The 16072-nt window shown below is 41.5% G+C and overlaps 1 protein-coding gene across 6 annotated transcripts in view; it reads left to right on the top strand.

Annotated features, from left to right (window-relative positions):
- The window catches only part of NAB1 (NGFI-A binding protein 1), a 44494-nt gene extending 30254 nt beyond the window's left edge, over positions 1 to 14240 (top strand). For 4 of the 6 annotated variants that reach the window (XM_045086506.1, XM_045086508.1, XM_045086505.1 and 1 more), the window contains 4 exons: positions 5777 to 5866; positions 7666 to 7828; positions 9761 to 9874; positions 11721 to 14240. In XM_045086506.1, coding sequence (XP_044942441.1) covers positions 5777 to 5866; positions 7666 to 7828; positions 9761 to 9874; positions 11721 to 11809 — 456 coding nt within the window. In that variant the 3' untranslated portion in view covers positions 11810 to 14240. The remainder of the gene's footprint in view (positions 1 to 5776; positions 5867 to 7665; positions 7829 to 9760; positions 9875 to 11720) is intronic. The other 2 variants (XM_013061877.2, XM_045086509.1) reach the window with 2 other exon arrangements.
- The last annotated feature ends 1832 nt before the right edge of the window (positions 14241 to 16072 follow it).

Raw genomic sequence — 16072 nt, forward strand, 5'->3', positions numbered from 1 at the left:
TAAGTTTTGAGTGGGAAATTTAACAATATAAATTACAAAATATATCTAAATGTAAGGCATTGCCATTTGATAAACTGATTATTTGGAATGAGGAGAAGCATGGTGTTGGGAAGATAAATAGTAAATCAAGAAAAATTAGTTTGATTTTGTTCTGTCATAACAATGACAGTATATTGCAGAAAGATTGACAATGAGTTAAAGATGAAACACTACCACCCAAAGGCCTGGCACTCCTGTCTTTTAAAAATAATAATTAAAAATGGGTTCAGTGGACAGCCTTTCTTTTTCATGAAGAACATAACGTTACATGAACAGATCCCGTCACCCCCTCCCGTGTTTGTAGTAAGTGAGATCTTGGAAGACAGAATATGTAAGGGAACCGGCCATGGGAGCTGAGTGCAGGGGCTGGTGCTGCTCAGATCTCCTCTGTAGCTTCTCTTCGCTCACCGAACTCGCTGGAGACCCGGCAGAGGCATGGGGGGGCAGCATTCTTGATCCTGTGTGGGCTGGGAGTGCAAAGCAATCAGAGAGAGCTGGATGAAAGAAATGCAGTTTGTTAATAGAGACCAGAAAGTCAGAGAATCGGATCTTGAAAGACGTGGAGGAAACATCTGCGAGCAGTTCCAGCGGGGTAGGGGTGGGAGAGGGAGGCAGGGGGAGGGAAGAGGGTCAGAACATCCACCTACGCATTTACTGAGGTTGTTGAAGGCAAGCTGGTCTAATTTGATGTAGACTCTTCCCCTTTGGATCAGAAAACAAGAAGCATTACAATCTGCTATTCATATAGAAAGTGTGAGTAAAAAAAGAAAAAAGGAAAATGCATGTGTGAGGCGGAGAACATCTGTGGCAACAAGCGGTTCTGAAGCTAAGCAGCGGCTGTAAAGCAGCTTGTGGTATTCGGGGGCGAGGTTGGGGAGGGGTGGGGGTGGCCCCAGCGGGAGGAGAGTCCGAGGTCACGAACAGCATCCCACCCCGGGTCTTGTTTTCTCCGTGCTCAGCAGCGAGGGAGCCTGTGATTAGTGGCGGTAGCTGTGACATGAAGGTCACATGAAGACGACCTTGTGGATGAATGGCTCGTAGTGTGGTCCAGCTGCTGCTTGGGGAAAAAAGCTTGAGAGACGTGCAACAGAAGTCCTGCACCAAACGTCTCGTGAAAGAGACCCGTTTCTGGGGAATGTTCTTTCTTTTCTATCTAAGCCACGTATTTTGGGTCCCTGCAGACGTAGGTCGTGGAGTGACGGCTGCTGAGCCTTGTAGTTGGCCCGTGGGGAACCGTCAGAGACTGCGAGGGAGTCAGAGTGACTCGCACCCAGTCTCTCGAGATCGCTGCCTGCTTGGCGAGGTGTACGTTCCTGAATCCATGTCTTTGCCTCTCTCCGTCCGTGAAGGAGCAGTGTCCGTTTCCCAGAAACTGCCACATGCAGAGTTTGCAGCCCCCCTTCCAGCTTTGTCGCGTTCTCCTGGTTAAGCGTCCTGACACCCGAACACGTGCCACCCCGCGTTTGTGTAGCGACGGGCGCTTCCCCGAGAGTGCCGTTTGCGTTACTGCGTTTAACCCCCACGACTCTTCATTGGGTGGATATAGCAGGTGGTATAATTTCCACTTAAAAATTGGGAACACTGGAAATCATGAGGTTAACTGCCCTGCCTGGGGTCACACATCGAATTCTTAGCACGAGAAGACTAGATCGCTCGCTCTTCTGTAAGGTCCTTCAGAAACAGCACGGGAGTCCTGGAGGTTCTGGCCTGGGCACGCCCCACCCAGGGCTTCCTGAGAAGCTCAAACTATACATTGTCTCCCACACGTTCAGACGGAGCTTTCAGGAACACAGATTGGTTTGTTTCTTCCCCAAGACCTGCAGTGGCTTCTCCTTGAATTTAAGATAAAATCGACAATTCTTAACATGGCTCACAAAGTCTCACAGAATTTGGGCCTGCGTGTCCAGTTTCTCTCACCGTGGCCTCTTTCTCAGTGTGATTTCCCCTGGGAGCCGGAGTTCTCCAGCTTCTGAGGGATGCCGACCCTTTCTTGCCACCTCTAGGCTTCTATACAAGCTGCTCTCTTTCCCGGAGAATTCTCTTCTTTCAGGTCGAGGCCTAGTATCATGCCCTCAGAAGGCTTCCCTCACGCTGGCCTCCTCTCTGCTCTGGATCTTTTTGTCCTTTTCTTCCTCTAGACTACTTGTCAGGAGGCAAGAGTCATCGAATCCCCAGCATTGAGTACAGAATCTAGAACCTATTGGTCACACGAGAAATTTTTGATGAATGAATAAACAAGTATTTCCAGATTTCTGTTGTTCTTTCCACTAAAACCATTCCCTACCAATATGTTCAATATTTTCTTGCTGGTTTTAGTGTTAAATACCCAAGATATCTTATACTATGTAAGTAATCTCTAAGATGTTTAGACTGTGTAAATTTCCCCCCAATTTATCTTAATTCCCCTGTACCATAGACATGCAGTAAGTCACTTGTAGCCTGCTATCTGTTTTACTGTGATTACTCTGGGAGCTTAAAAAGGGAACTTAATAAATATCAGTAGCAGACCTTTAATTGGGTAATATCTATGTGCCAAGCACTGTGCTAAGTGTTCTTGATGAGTTTTTGTTCCTTAAAATGGTTCTGCAGTTAGCTGAGTAGACGCACAAAGAAGAAACAGTCTGTGCAGTATCGCAGTCAGTCGGTAGTAGCATGGGGTTTTGAACGTGTAGATCGCGGAGGCAGGCCGGGTCGGCTGGGGGAATGCGCGCTGTGAGAGCTGTGCCTGCGTTGACTGCCGTGCGCCTTAGAAATGCTGAACAGGAGCAGAGGCTTCGAGCCACTGTCCAGCCGTGACATGAGAGGAGCCTGCGGGCATCTGTGCTGGGGGTTAAATTAGGTGGACACACGTGAAATGCACAACGCGGTGGGGAACCAGGGCACGTGGTCGTCACCTGGAAAATGATAGCTTCTCGTTTCCCAGGTCTTCTCCTAGCCGCCCCTGTTGAACTCACTGACCAACCCTGACAGATGAGTGCTCTTCACTCAAAGGAGAGACTGCTAAGAGGAAGCTAGATTTAGGTCTGAATAAGTTCTTAGAGAAAAATCGAATGACGACGCAAGTGTACTTTTCGCTTAGATTTAAATTGCATCCATTTGTATAACGTTCATTCTAGCTCAGTTAACGATTGTATGCCATACGTTCCTCTGAGTCCTCGGTCTGGGGGTGCCTAGAAAGGTAGCTATTTTCAATGCTTTAAAAATGCTGATTGGGGGGCACCTGGGTGGCTCAGTGGGTTAAGCCTCTGCTTTCAGCTCAGGTCATGGTCTTAGAGTCCTGGGATCAAGGCCTGCATGAGGCTTCTGCTCAGCAGGGAGCCTGCTTCCTCCTCTTTCTCTGCCTGCTTCTCTGCCTACTTGTGATCTCTCTGTCTCTGTCAAATAAATAAAATCTTTTTAAAAAAAATGCTGATTGGGGGCATTTGGAAGGATCAATTGGTTGGGTGTCTGCCTTTGGTTGGGGTTGTGATTCCAGGGTCCTGGGATCCCCGAGCTGGACTCTTTGCTCAGCAGGGGATCTCCTCCCTCTGCGCCTCCCCCTGCTTGCTCGAGTTCTCTTTCTTTAAAGACTCAAATAAATGCCGATTGTATGTTGACCCATCATAAAGCTACATGAGACTATCTGGAGATGTCAAATTTATTTGCCCTTGACTCTAATTCACGTCTTTGAATTTAAAAATGGCAAATTACTTAAGAAATGGATTTTGGTAGATGAAATCTTTGAGAACATGAGAGTCACTGTGGAGAAGTAAGACCCTGATGGGGAAAAACTTCTGAATCAGTATGCCTTACTTCAGATACAATATTGTGTTATTATTACATCTCTTCTAGATTATAATAAGAACTTTGGTTTTTAATGATTTATCCTTTGTTACAAATACATAGTTCATGAAACTAGGGGAGAAATATTTTAGAGGTTGTGACCATTTCTGTGAGGAATGCTTCAGTTTATAGTAAATTTACTTAAATCACGTTGTCATGTTTGTGGTTATAAATTTCATGTAAAGCACTAAATGAGCAAAAACCACTAAACAACTGAAAAAAGTAGTGGATGGATTGGGCTTTCATAATAAAAAGTTGAGTGAAATTCATTTAAGTTGATGTGCTGTGCAGGAGGAGGGTGCCTTGAGTAAGCTGTTTCATGGAGTTTAGTGTGTGTTGACGTACTTACGTGGCAGTGATTACGCGCGAAGTGACTACATCCTCACAACTCACAACAACCCTCAGAGAGAGGTGCTCTTACCTGTATTTTTCATAAAAATATTATGAACAATTAGGAAACTAACGTTCGGAAGGGTTGAGTTATTTCTCTGGTGTTACGTAGCTGGTAAGTGGTAGAATTGGAACATGAGTGCAGGCCTTTTTTATTTCTTCTCCTCCTACTTCTTTGAAGATTGATTTATTTTAGAGAGAGTGTGAGAGCAAGCAGTGGGGCGAACAGGGAGAGAGAGAGGGACCTGAAGCACATTCCCTACTGAGCAGGGAGCCTGACTTGGGGCTCAATCCCAGGACCCCGAGATCACAACCTGAGCTGAAATCAGAGTCGGCTGCTTACTGAACTGTGCCCCCCAGGAACCTCCAGAGCAGGTCGTTCTAATTCAAATCCCTGTTGACTGTCATGTGAGATGCTGAAGGAGAAATGACCACTCGGCGTGGCAGAATTCTTCAGAAATTCGGATTGGGGTTATTGGGGAGCACTTTGAAGACTATTCACGTTGTACATAGAACAGAATAAATTATTTTTTTTTTTTTTTAAGATTTTATTTATTTATTTTACAGAGAGAAATCACAAGTAGATGGAGAGGCAGGCAGAGAGGGAGAGAGAGAGCAAAGCACGCTCCCCGCCGAGCAGAGAGCCCGACGCGGGGCTCGATCCCAGGACCCTGAGATCATGACCTGAGCCGAAGGCAGCGGCTTAACCCACTGAGCCACCCAGGCGCCCCCAGAATAAATTCTTGATGGGTTAGAGAGATTTTAGAAACAAAGCAAACAAGTAAAGCTTTAGAAAAGCTAGAGGGTATATTTGAGTATTTGTCAAATCTCTAAAGCAGAATGCCTTTCTGAAGCTTACAGTGATAGAAAATTTACAAAATAAAAGTGTATATAGTTACAGTGTATATAACATTTTAAAAATTTTGAATATCGATACAAAAATATGAATTGGCAAAAATTAAGAAAACAACAACACCCAGTGCTGGCAAGGAAAACTTACAGTCTAATTAGCCAGTAAAGGCCTTTGGGGGAAGTAGTGAATGAAAAATGTTCATAAAAATGTTCATCCCTTTGCAGTAATTGTACTAGGAATCTACTGTACTGGGTAACCTAAGCTATGGAAAGGGCTGTTCCTGTGAAAATATTTTTGCAGTGTTTTTCAACCTAAAAATAAGAATCTAAATGTCCGATATAAAAATAGTGATTATTACTAGTTGAGCCACTGGATGAAATGCTATCTGAAACATTATACAGCCATTCCTATTAATGCTTATGAAGTCTGCATGTGCAAAAGATGTGTAATTCTTATTCCATCTTTTTCGTTTGTATTTTTAGTAAAGGAACAAGTGTAGAAATAAGGTAATTGTACCATAAAAGACTGAAAGGAAGTATTGTACATTAAAATCTTAATCATGGTTACTTGGGCAGTAGGATTAAAGTGTTTGGTTGTCATTGTTGTTCTGTTTTCTGAGTTGTTGGTATTTTAATTACAAATTCTAAAAAGGACTTAACTGTTGACCCATAGGATGGATTTCCAGATTTCCAGGACTCTGTGCAAACGCTCTTCCAGCAGGCCAAAGCGAAGAGCGAAGAGCTTGCTGGCCTTGGTTCGCAGGTAACGTAACGCAAACCGCCAGTAAACGCTTCATAATAGTACCTGTAGATTGAGAAACAAATGGGTGCTCAGCCAGCTTCAGTTTTAAGCCTCTGAGGACTGGATTTATTTCTGGTTGTTTCTGAAAAGTCAGCTGATGCACAGCTGTGTCAACAAGAGAGCAGTGACTACATGGTTCGATTGGGTTAGGAGCAGAATCTGATACAGTGATAATCTACTCTTTGTAGTTTTGTAGGAAGAAACACAGAGTCTCTACCTAGAGGTAGAGGAATTTGATACCAGGAAGAAAGCCATGTTGATTAGGGCTGTGTGTTACAGAACTTTGAGATAGAACAGGACTAGTTCTCAAGAAAACATTAATCATCAGCATTGTAGCTATTTTTAAGTCATTTTGATTCATGGATGAGAAAAAATTCTTACCTTAATATGTATCTTCGGGTGCTTTTGCTATTGTTTCATCATTGTATCCTTAAATTAGCGTTTTAAAAAGTCATCTCTGCAAATACCACCTTTTAGAAAGGACTGTAGGTTTTATTCCTGTTGATCTTCTGCCTAGCAGCTGCTCTTGGTCAAATTCAGTAGTGCCAAGTTTTGTTTTTTTTTTATTAAGAGAATGAAAAATACACTTCCTCTTTAGAAATCTTACTGAAACTTTCCCAATTAATTAGTAATAAGTTCAAATGAATTAAAGCTCCTTTTGATCTGGTTTTTGTGCATTCAGAAAAATGCACATATAAGCTTTTATCCTATTCTGTGAGTTAATATTTTTTCATTTATTGATTTTTACTATTGTGAATCAGGATTTTTTGGAACTAATTTATACAGCAGCTTCCTTGTACTACCCTTCTCTGTGGCACAGCAGTGACTCCTGTTTGCATTGTGACTATTAACACAAATGCACTGCTTTGAATATCACATATAAGTAATTTAAAGCAGTAATATGTAAAGAAGGAACTTAAAAAACACATGGCAGAGAAGAATTTCTATTTACTTGTGTATTTTTTTTTAAGATTTTATTGATTTATTTGACAGAGAGAGATCACACGTAGGCAGAGAGAGAGGAGGAAGCAGGCTCCCTGCCCAGCAGAGAGCCCGATGTGGGACTCGATCCCAGGACCCTGAGATCATGACCTGAGCCGAAGGCAGAGGCTTAACCCACTGAGCCACCAGACGCCCTTTACTTGTGTATTTTAAAGTTGTCTTTTTATGATTGGTTGGGAAATACTGCAGTTTCATTCCATGGTGAAGGGGAAAGTCTCGTTGGCACTGATGTTTTTCCTGCATAATTTGCATTGTTTAATTTCGGTGGGAGGGGTGTTTGTCTTGTCCTTCTAGACAGCCATTTTACACCTTTTCTCCCCCAACATGCTGTCATCATATCAGAGTATGCATAGTGCCAGATCCTAAAATAAGAATGCCAAGATCTCACCCTGTGTGTTTCTAGCAGATGTTGCTATTGCTCCGAGGTTCCTTTTTTAAAAAATATTTTAAAGGACTCAGTACTTCGGGAAACAAAGCTAAGGTTATTTTGCCTTTGAGCTGAAATATGGAATTCTCTTTAAAGGACGAGCAGGAAGGTTTTTCTTTTTCCCCCTCTTGCACAGAATCCAACATTTTATGTTTTAACATGATGATATAGACATCTAAGCATATTTATGGAACGTGTATACCACATGAAGTGTGAACTAATTTAATGAATACTAAATATATTTGCTGGAGTCTGAAATTGGCATCTTTAAACCATTAAAAAAAATGTAGACTGTTTTAGTTCCTGATTTTATTTTTGCTTTACTTACTAGCAGCCTGAAAAGGTGATGGCAAAGCAGATGGAGTTCCTTTGCACCCCAGCTGGCTATGAGAGACTGCAGCACGCCGAGCGGAGGCTTTCGGCGGGGCTCTACAGGCAGGCCTCCGAGGAGCACAGCCCGAACGGCGCGGCTTCTGACACCTCGGATGGGCAAGGTGGGTCTTAGATGACCTGCTCTCTGCGAGCCGGGGGCTGTGTGCGCTGTAGAGAGCAGCAGAAGTCGGCTTGTTTTTAAATTCTGATATTTTAGAGCGATTTTGTTATTTGTTCCCCATAAAACTTCATCTTCAAATTGTCTCTTTTTCACAAAAGGAAAGGATTCATTCTGCAGATTTAACTAGCAAAAGTTTTGGGCTTATTTTGTTTGTATGTTCGTTTTTTTACCTTATTATCCCTAAACTAGCTGACCCGTGCAGTTGACCCGTATTTTGTACAGGGTGAGTGGGAATGGGACAGTAAAGATCCTTTTCCCCAAAGTCCCTGATGCCATGGGAGACATTTATCAGTTTTTAAAAGCTCACATATATTCATATTTTCTTGGACTTCAAAAAAAATTTGTCTATGAAATTTATAACATCTGGTTTCTAAGACGATATGGTAACTGCTTCTCAAGCATTGGGACAGGAGTACGGAGATGTGTAGAGATAGTGTAAGAATGGAGAGACTTGAAGTTTTGTGTTCTTCAAGCTTTAGATTGACCACGGTCTCTATGAAACTGTTTGGTGTGGTGCATTAGAAATGGTTCTCTTAAACTCTTAAGTTTAGAGAGCTGTGATTTATGAATATTTTTATCAATTTGAAATTTTTTTTCATTTTTGTTGCATGGACACACGAGGAAATCTCACGTCGTTGTCATGCGCTCATAGGCTCTTCCGGCGTGCCGGGCGCACTTCTGGGCACCACGGGCACATCGGTGGCGTTAAGTCCCTGCTGGCTTGCAGCTCACTCTCCAGTGGAGGCAGATGTATAGTACACAGAGTTTCAGATAGTGATGTGTGTTTGAAGAAAACAGTAATTTTGTAGGACCCTCTTGTTTTACATATTGCTATACTTTTCTAGTGACTGGTTACCATTGTCAAAAAAAAAAAAAAGAAAAAAAAAGATTTCTAAGTGAGACTACTGTCTTAACAAGCATTCTCCACCTGGAGAGTAAAATATGTCAGCAGACCAGAGTGCTGTAGGAGAAGAGAATTCTTCCTTTTAAAAGATGTTACAGAAACTGCTGAGTTGAGGTCTTGTTTAACCTCTCCAATCATCCTTGACAGTTAAAACTTAAGAGTTTAAGAAGCAAAAGCAAAATTAATGAGAGACTGAATGACCGTAATTGGTGGAGTCAGGATAATGACACGTGGGGTGGCAGTCTGCTAAGCGTGTGGGTCTAGGTGTATGACAGAAGGTGATGTGGCTTTTAAGCATTTTTACCTTGTCTGTGCTACTTCTGTCTTCTTGGGTTTGCCGCGGGTTCTGCTGTTCAGTAATGGGCAGTTGTTGGAGCCATCTCTGTTTCTCTAGCACTCGTTATATTATGTGTTAATGACACGTCTTGGTAAACTGTGCACTGGTAAGAAAATGCCTTACAGAGGGAACGTACTCTGTGCCAGAGCTGGAGTGCTTACTGGAAATCTCAGTCTTTTGTTTGGTTCATGTTTCACTCTGGAAAATGTCCTGGCAGAATTGTAAACCTTGGAACTAGCGTGAGCTGCGTTTTCCTTCCTAAACTATTATTTAAAATATTTCTCAGCTATTATTTAAATTCTTCAGTGCCTGTTGGCTTTCCTTATTCCTTTCCTAAGTAGTGTTCAGGGAATTCATGAAAATGTATTTTTGGGGCACCTGGGTGGCTCAGTCGTTAAGCATCTGTCCTTGGCCCAGGTCATGATCCCAGGGTCCTGGGATCGAGCCCCGCATCAGGCTCCCTGCTTGGCGGTAAGGCTGCTTCTCCCTCTCCCACTCCCCCTGCTTGTGTTTTCTCTCTTGCTGTGTCTCTTTCTGTCAAATAAATAAAATCTTTCAAAAAAATACATTTTTAAGAAAAAACATAGCATGTTTTTAATATTATTCATACTTTTTTTTTCCTTTTCCTTTAGGAGAAAGACCTTTGAATCTTCGAATGCCTAATTTACAGAACAGACAACCCCATCATTTTGTGGTGGATGGAGAGCTGAGTAGACTTTACTCCAGTGAGGCAAAGTCCCAATCAGGTAAGAATATGGGATGTGATTAGAGAGAGTGACACTTGAATAAGACATCGTTAAATTCCGTTTTCCTACTTTCCACTATCTCCACTCCTTCTCTCCCCCATTCCCAGCCAAAAAATAGGGTCATTACTGTTACAGTTTTTCTCCCTTTGGAAATAATAGATTGCCATAATAATGGCCACTTATTTTTAGAACATGGTATTCCAAAGAATTGACAGGGAAAAACTCAGGAAGGATGATACTATTTTGATTAACTGTCATACAGAATTTTAAACGAGATAATACGTGACTGATTTGAGTTGCGTAACTGCCTTTTCCAGCCTTTCATCCTGTGAAATCAATGGATTACGTGTTTACTTGCAAACTAAGGAAACCTTGTATACTAAAATCTAAACTTACCTTGCAGGTGCATTTTGGGATGGTATTTATATTTTAAAATTAAACTGAACTCCATAAAAGGATAAGCTGTTCCGTATTAGATGCTTGACTATTTTTCCCCATGAAGAAGTGAGTTAGACAAAGTATTAGAGAGCAGCACCGTTTGAAAGTCTCGGGATCATGGCGGGAAGGCTGCTCTCCCTCCTTCCCGTATGATCTGGTATCATACCATCTTGGAGTTACAGTAGCATCAGGAGTCACTTGAACGCTGTCGCTTCTTCTGTGAAACAGACATCATTTCTGCTGCATAGAGTAGGTGAGAGTATTAAACAAGGTAGCACATGAGAGTATTAAACAAGGTAGCACGTACAAATTGCCTCGCTGATAGGGATCCTGTAAATGGTAGCTACTATTTCTAGACTCTTGCTAATTTTAATATCTACTTTTGCATAGAGAGAGCAGATTCATAAATTGAGCTGCCTAATTTCAGATTAGCTGTTAGTTTTGGTTACACATCTAGAATCCCTTTCAAAGGGTGCATGTGTGTGTACACGTGCGTGTGGATATGTATCTTCCAGCATTAGTCCTTCGCGTAGATACTACATTTTCTTACCATTTGTAGTGTCTCATGAGGTTGCAGTAACTACACACACGTAACTCTAAGGAATGGTCCTTATGGGGGTGGCCTTCATTCCTTGATCTTGTTTCTCCTACCCTCCTGTTTTGTGGCCAGAACTTTTCCTAAGGTTCCGTGTTTAAATGTGGAAGATGTTTTCTGTCTCTTTTTCACTGATAGTAATTAACTATTTTACTAGTAACTTTTTTTGTAGATGCATGACCAGTTTTTTTTTAACATATTTTTTTAATGTTGAACTAATCATCAAAGAAAAATATGGTCTGTATGCATTTTTGTGCCTTTTATAATTTAACTCTCATGCCACCCTATATAGATAACTATCCCCATTTTATAGAAGAAGAAAGATACTAAGGTCTAGAGAGGTATGTGAGTTGCCTGGAGATGTACACAGCTAGTAACTGTTGGAGATGGAATTTAAATCCAGAATCCAAGCTCTTTTTTTTTGTCGTGGGGGGGGGTGGATTTTATTTATTTATTTGACAGAGAGAGACAAAACGAGAGAGGGAACACAAGCAGGGGCACTGGGAAAGGGAGAGGGAGAAGCAGGCTTCCCGTTGAGCAGAGAGCCCGATGTGGGGCTCGACCCCAAGACCCTGGGATTGTGACCTGAGCCAAAGGCACCAGCTTAACAACTGAGTCATCCAGGCACCCCCAGAATCCAAGCTTTTAATTGCAACTCTATAAACATGAAATTTCTATATGGAATTGCAGAATTATGAATAGTTGAAACTGTTTGCTGTGGAGATTGGGGGTTGGTTTCATAAGTTGGAATTTGTTTTTTGTGATCCATTGATTTAAAGTATCAACACACTTTGTGTTTCCATTTTTATGCAGAGAGTCTTGGGATTTTAAAAGACTACCCTCACTCAGCTTTTCCATTAGAAAAGAAAGTCATCAAAACAGAGCCTGAAGATTCAAGATAGCTGTGATTCTCCCGCTGTTCTCTGGAAATGGCAATTTAAGGATAATGCTCCATCATAGAAATAAGCCTTAATAACCAACGTTGCCTCATTCAGCTCAAACAGATTTCATAGCCAAAGCATAAGGACTGATACATAGTCTGTGGAAACCAGGAAGATAACACAGCAGCCACAAAGGAGAAAATTGAGAGAATGTTGCAGTCTGTAATAGAAATACTGATCCATTCACATTCCTGTGTAAGTTGTTTTATGTGGAAAAGCTTACAAATTAATATTGTAAGCATTCATTATTTAAGAATGTACAATGTATTTGTGTAATTTATAGAAGTAAAATCTAGATGTGGAGACATGTTTGGTCCAGTAAATGTGGTTACAGTTTATTTTACTTGAAATTTCACTGTCTATTTTAAGTGTGTTTAGCATAAATATTCTTCTGTGTTAGAGTTTAGAATCGTCGCAGTCATAAAGAAAGTTTAAGCAGTGTAGTTATTGGCGAGGTTGCAACGGTTTTGGACGAATGGAAAGCAAATGCTCAACTCAAACCAAGGAAAATATTGTGGATTTAATATTTGATAAAACCGACTTTGTTTAACAGGAAATGTGTCATTTTGGGAAGTAAAATGTCACTTTTGCTGGCTCAGGCACACTTACGCAATTAATAAATTCTAAAGTAAAGTTTAAAAGATGAGCAAGAGAGTAGAAAATCTCTCTTTATGTGGTTGATTCGGATTATAGTATACCATTCTCTCATCATAAAAATAGGAAGCTGGTCCTTGGACAGAGAACTTGAAATAGGTGAACTGATGTGTAAAAGCCGTGACTTAAACATTGTTGTTGAAGAATGTGTTGAATAGATTAAGTCTTAGTAAGTTAACCCCAAAGGTGATAAGGATGGTGACTGTCAGAAAGGCTGTAATATAAAGTAGAGTCAGCACCAGTGTATGTCTAGCAGTTCTTGATGTCCTGGATGGAGTCAGAGAAAGTAGGCGTCTCGCCCTTGGGGAATGTCTTCCCACTCAGACCGTCCCAAGTGTGGACAATTGTTATATCCACATTTGCAGTCATAATTCTGTGGAGGTTTAGTTGACACCTGGATTCATTATTTATTTTACAGTTTTGTGTACCTTTCATATTTGCATATGCAGTTTATCTTTAAATTCATTTTAGCTTGAAAGTCTCTTTCAATTCCCCCTATTTAATAAATGGACTGTGTGCATATTTATGGGGGTGTGCTTAAATGTTGATAATGTCCTTGCATACTTACGAGAAGTTCACATTGGAACCCATAGTTTAAAAAAAAATACCATTTCTACCAATTTACATTTTTTCTATTGGTTTAAGAGAAGACATTTGACAGCTTTACCTACTTCCTTCAGATTCATCTAAACCCAGATATTGATGAGAACAGCATCCTGAGTTGGGATATGTAATGTTTTTTTGTTTGTTTTTAGTTCTGCTCTAAGTCCTAACTGTGTACAAAATACTAAGTCATAATCCATTATACTGGAGCTCATCGGCCACACATTAGATGAAATGTCTGGACTGTAGTCTCTGATCACTGTCACATGTATAATTGCTTTTTCATTCTGATTTGTAGAATAGCTTTATAGTAGAAACACCAGTAAACAACTTTTATACTATTGAAAGGCTCTCTTCCCCTAAGTGTTTTAATTGTACCATAGTGTTTTGCCCACTGAAGAAGCTTTTTATGGACCTTGCAACTTTGTTGCTAGCTTGAGATTGGTTATTGTGGTTGTATTGTTCACTGTGTGTAGAAATAGTTTGAGTACGATTTAAATAGATTGTTCAGTTTTTAATATTAGCCATAGAACTGGTTAGTATCTCAGTAGTTTCATGAAACGTTTCCTGTATTCTAATCTATTTTGAGAAATTTTGTGGGTTTTTTTTTAATTGTGTCTTACAGTTCAAGTTTGTAGATTTTAATAAGCAACAATTTTTAAAGATGCAGTAACCTTCCAGTTAATACTTACCTGTCTTTCATGGCCCCACAAACTGCATCTTTAAATCCATAAGTAAGTTTCCTTAAGTATCACACTTTCCTGGTCTTTCAAGCTTAATGATAAGGGGAAAGCACAAGAAAAATTTCAGTAGAATACAGTTTTTATTTTGTAAACACTAATGTATTAAATTTGCTATACATTGAAGCAAATAATATATATTTTTATTTGAATTGTATATATGAATTGGATGTTATAACTAGTTGATTTTTTCATTGTGTTCGAGGTATTTTCACTGAACAAGGTCAATTGGTTACCTCAGTATTATAGCCGATATAGTCCAAGGGACCATTTCTCCCCAAGTCTGCGTTGTACTTGATCACGTGACGTCTGCGTTCCTGTGACTCTTACATCTGTTGGTGAGGTGGGACGAGTGCACTTGCTTCCTGTGGCAATAAAGATTTCTGTGCCTCACACACGTATGTGTATATAACTTCCTGCAAAGCACTTTTCACAGTAGGTGATGTGAGCCTCGCCAGCCTCCCCTCTCTGAGTATTTGGTCTGGGCTCAGGTGTGAGGGGCCGGGGCCAGGACTTACGTCTTACTTCAAGACAAAGTATTATGACCAGTGACCTTCGTTTCTAGAAAGTTCTTTGGCATACAGGTGCTCAGTTGACTGGTCTGTCGAGGAACGGGTTTGGTTTATGTTGTTCTCACTTACGAGAGGTTTACAGAGATATCGTAAAAGCTATCCATCCTATCTAACCAACTAAATTAACAAAAGGAACATTAGCATTTAACATATTTAATATAGTAATATTTGTAAAGTGCTAATGTGATGTGGCCTCAGTATTACAGCTAATTATGATACCGAGCTAACCTATGGTAGAGAATGAGCAGCAGCTTTGCGAGGAAGGTTTTTCGGCTTTGTTTTCTGGAGAGTGAGATTGAGAGAGAGCAGGGTGAGTGGTGGGGAGGGAGGCGCAGAGAGAGGGAGAGAGAATTCTAAGCAGGCCTCACGGCCAGGGCAGAACCCGACTCGGGGCTTGATCTCCTGACCCGGAGATCACGACCTGAGCCCAAATCAAAAGTCGGGTGCTTACCCGCCACCCAGGCACCCCTGCCATGAAGTTGTAATTGCTGCATCCAGTAGATGAATGAAGAGCCTCCTGGGGTCCGACACCGTGCGGGCCGGCAGGGCGAGGGTGGAGGCTACAGAGGAAACACGAGGTGTGCTCGCCCTTGGTGAGTCCAGCGCTTCACTGAACGGGAACGAGTGCCGCTCCGATAAAACACACAGTTCAGTGCGTCACAGACCGGGGGGAGCAAGGAGCGGACGTTGAAGTGTGTTGCGTCCTCCGCAGGCGCGGTGCTGGTGGGCGCTTGGACGGTGAAAGCAAACACGGGCCTGACAGATGCAGAAGCGACCAGCCAGAGCTAGAGCAGTTGACAGGAGGCGAGCTGTGCCGGGAGGACATAGCGGCAGTGCATTTCCTTCGCTCTGAGGCCACTGAACGGAAAAACAGATCTTAGCTTCAGCCCGTTGGATCTGCTTGCCAGGGTAAGGGTTCTTTTTGGTAGTCCCACTGAACTGCCAGAAGGCTGGGGGGTTTCTGACCCCTGGTTAGTAAGACCACTTGGGTAAACGCTTTAGGGTTTGGTGATTATGGGGCTACTAGCACCTAATGTACATTCACAGTAACAGTTGGTGGTATTTAAGACTTCAAACCTAGATCAGCATGCAGGGAATTCTCTAACCTGTAGTCTGCTCATGTGGTCACTCAGATGTGAAGAATTACTGACACGAACCTCTTTTGCTTCTGTGCTGTGACTGCACGGAGTCCTCAACAGAAAATCAACCAAGGTATTAACCTAATGAAACGAGGAGGTCTTTCTCTTATAGGAAATGAATTTGGTTAGCAAACAGCTAAGTTAGAATTGAGTTTTGTGTTTGTAACAGCTTAAAGCATATAACCAAATATGGTAGCCGCTCTTTAACTAAACACCACTGTATGGTCCAGCTGTGCGCGTGTTGTTTCAGGGAATCCAGGCTTATTTATTCCTTATCTGCGGGTGTCCTCATAAATGAGATTCTCAAGTGGACCTCCAAAATTAATAAAAGAATGATCCAATGTCCAGAAATGTATTTTTACTGTAAATATATTTAATCTTAAAAACCTTACTGTTAACTATTTCCTTACTGACTCTGTAAAATCATTCTTATTTTACGTAGAAGTGATCAAAAAACTAAACGCTAGGGGTAGGATTTTTTTTTTTAACTTTTTGAGTACGTAGTGGTTAAAGCTT

This window comes from Mustela putorius, unplaced genomic scaffold (genome assembly GCF_011764305.1).
Source record: "Mustela putorius furo isolate JIRA1106 unplaced genomic scaffold, ASM1176430v1.1 tig00000992_pilon_pilon_pilon, whole genome shotgun sequence".
Lineage (NCBI taxonomy): Eukaryota > Metazoa > Chordata > Mammalia > Carnivora > Mustelidae > Mustela > Mustela putorius.